Source organism: Frankliniella occidentalis, unplaced genomic scaffold, assembly GCF_000697945.3.
Source record: "Frankliniella occidentalis isolate FOCC.00 unplaced genomic scaffold, Focc_3.1 Scaffold1770, whole genome shotgun sequence".
Taxonomy (NCBI): domain Eukaryota; kingdom Metazoa; phylum Arthropoda; class Insecta; order Thysanoptera; family Thripidae; genus Frankliniella; species Frankliniella occidentalis.
In genome coordinates, this window is record NW_026268869.1 from 1 (window position 1) to 3083 (window position 3083).

The 3083-nt window shown below is 55.7% G+C and overlaps 1 protein-coding gene across 1 annotated transcript; it reads right to left on the reverse strand.

Moving 5' to 3' along the window:
- Positions 1 to 7: 7 nt before the first annotated feature.
- LOC113204815 (protein distal antenna-like) lies at positions 8 to 2777 on the reverse strand. Its single transcript, XM_026420135.2, has one exon. The coding sequence runs from the start codon at positions 2326 to 2328 to the stop codon at positions 1180 to 1182; it is 1149 nt and encodes a 382-aa protein (XP_026275920.1). The 5' UTR covers positions 2329 to 2777; the 3' UTR covers positions 8 to 1179.
- Positions 2778 to 3083: the final 306 nt, after the last annotated feature.

Here is a 3083-nt window from a genome sequence, read left to right on the forward strand (position 1 = left end):
AGATCAAACAATACTTAATATACTAGCTATAGTTTTGGCACATCACTCCCATAATGTAACCACAAACATAATACTTAAATGAACATGGAACTTGCAACATAGGTAAAGATAAGTCTTAGGAACCTTGTAACAAAGCAATTCAAAATTTACAAAACAAGAAATGAGACCAATGTGGAATGACATATGTAAGATCAACAGTTAAGCATTGAAATGCCACTGAACTTAGCTTGGCAAGCTCTTTCCTCGGACATTATCAGAAACAAAAAGGGGATTTTGATCAAAAGAATTTCAAAAATTAACAAGATACTAGAACCAAAAAACAAACCCAAAGTGACATAACACTACTAAGCACAACATGAGCAAAATCACAATTTGTAGGACATATGGCAATGGTAAACTATTTAATAAATGCATGAACGACTCCTCAGAATACATAGTAAGCATATCAAACTTTGATCATAAGTAACAGGCATGGTAGCCAGAAACAATCACTGAACAATCAGTCAAGAAAAAAAAAGTGAAGGAAAAAAAGACACCAGATTACTGATGGCTACTTAATATGGCAAAGTTATAATAACATACAAACTGTGAACCTTTGGTAAATATACCAGTAGCGAAATACTGAGCAGGTCTTTCAATAACGCAAAATACAGAGAGAGCCCATCTAAAAACATGGCTAAATTAGGGCTATGAAAGACTAATCCAATGCTTGCAAGCAAAGTTACATTTACAGGTACACATTGCAGAGTCCAAGTATGCGTCACTAATTGGCTGAAGAGAGCAAAACATGCCTGAAAACTGATTGGCTATTTCACAGTGTTAACCTACTTTAAGTACCATTGAAAGAAACTTAAAGAAAAAACAAATTAATGAGTAATGATGTTTAACAGAGAACACTACTCTGTCATCTAGCTGACTGAAAATACAATTACAGAAATTCATACAGAACTGTCAAAACTGGAAGATGCACATGCAATTCAGTACACCCACATACATATGTCATCAGTATTGCTGGCGAGTCACACACCGGCACATACAATTCAGCCATCACCATGTGCTGGGATGACAGCTGTACAAAAATAGAACAGACGACATGACTCGATGACTACTTAAATCTCAGCAGGTGGACTGCTATCAGATGACGGTAACGTTCATCACAAAACAATCACTTTAACGAGTTCACTTCCTCCTCGACCGTTCGCGGTCCTTGGACTTCCCTTGCCGCGAACGACGGTCGGCGCAGGCGCGCACGTTGTTGAGCAGATACCGGAACTGGAGAATCTGCAGGGCAGTGACTGATGGGTCCGAGCAGCACTCCAGCCACCGCAGGAAGCGCTCGCCGTGCTTGACCGCCTCGGCAGCCGTTTCTGGGGGCTCGTCGTCCTCGTCCTCAGACTCCACGACGCGATGGTGTGCCTGGAGGGCCTGCAGGGTTTGCTGGTGCTGTGGCAGGGGCTGCTTGCGCAGGTCCGTCACGTTGTTATTGTCCAGGTGGTCCTTCACATGGTGACTGAGGTGGCTCAGGTGCTCGTGATGCACACTGTTGTGGTTGAGGTGGTTGTGATTGTGGTTGAGGTTGTCGTTCTCGCGCTCCTTGTCGCTGTCGCGCTCCCGCGGCTTGACGAGAGACAGCGGCGCGTCGTAGTCGCGGTCCAGGTAGTCTTGCGAGGGCGGCGACGGCGGGGTGATGGTGGCGGACAGGTCGGCGGCCGTGCGCTCCCGCAGCTCCTGTTCGCGGAGCTCGCGCTCCCGCAGCTCACGCTCGCGGTCCATGTCCACGGAGCGCTCGGCGCGCTCAGCCAAGGGGAGAGGCTGAGTCTGCACACCGTACTGCTTGTACCAGCGCCAGAACCAGCTGCTGTTGTCAGCGCCCACTACGCCGTCGGAGGCCATCTTGGCGTCCAGCAGGTGCTCGTTCATGGCAAGGCCGACGTGCTGCTGTTGCTGCTTCAGCCAGTAGAGGAGGGCGTCGTCAACGACGGCCTCGGCCGGTTTGTTCTCAGACTCGACGCGGAAGCGCTTGGCCAGCGGCTCTGGGGAATAGGGGTCCTGGTCCAGGCCGGCCTTGTCCAGGTCGGAGGGCGGTGTGTCCGAGCCCTCGCAGGCGCGCGCCAGGCTGCGCAGCTTGTCCTCCGTCTTGCACCACCCCCGCAGGGTGGACTCGGGCACGCCGATGTCGCGTGCCACGGCCGCCTTGGACTCGCCCTCGTGGACGCGGTCGATGGCGTCGATCTTCTCCCGCACCGACAGCAGCGACTGGCGCACCGGCCTCTTGCTCGAGGGCGGCGGCGCCGTCGCCAGCTTGGCGAAGTTGGCCACCGCGTTCATGACGCAGACCGGTTCGGCCGCCGTGGTGAAGCTGGGGCTGGGACTCGTCACGGGGAAGGGGGTGACGTCCGCGTCACACGCGAGACGTCCGAAGTAATCCGTGAGAGAGGCCGCGGAGGGTGAGAGAGGTCTGTACTGACCCGCTCACCACACTTAGTCACTTGACGCACAGGGCTGACAAAGTCAGATCACACCAACGCACTTGACGTGGGCGAAGAAGAAAATCCAAAAATCCGAAGCAAATCACATATCACTCCACCGAAACACTGACTGAGGTGAGGGGCACTCGCGAAGGGCCGGGCGAATGGGGCACGTCGCGCGGGGCGGGCGCTGCCGCTCTACCGGCTGGCACTTCGTGGAGCACGCGGTGAGAGCGAGCGCTGCGCTGGGCTCACTCGCGATGCTGCTTGGTCGCCGCTCCTTACTCTACTGGCGTTGCCCTGCCGCGCCAGCCGCGCCGCGCCGCCCCGGCCCGGCCCCGGCCGCTGCGCCGCTCGGTCCCGCTCGGCTTGGCTCCGCTCGGCTCCCCCGCCCCGCGCCCCGCGCCGCCGCCGCGCCGCCGCTGCCAAAGCGCTGCCCGGCCCCGCCACGCCCTGCCCTGCGCTGCGCTGGCCCGTTGCCGCCGTACCGCGCTGCGCCCCGCGGGCCCATGCCTCCCCCTCTCGCACCCTCTCTCTCTCTCTCTCGCCCTCATCCGCACCCTTCCCATCTCTCTCACCCTTGGCCCTCTCTCTTTCTCGCCCTCACCCCCCCCC

What these genes read in the sequence shown, in the direction of transcription:
- LOC113204815 (XM_026420135.2), bottom strand. Translation starts at nt 2,328, where the DNA reads ATGAACGCGGTGGCCAACTTCGCCAAGCTGGCGACGGCGCCGCCGCCC.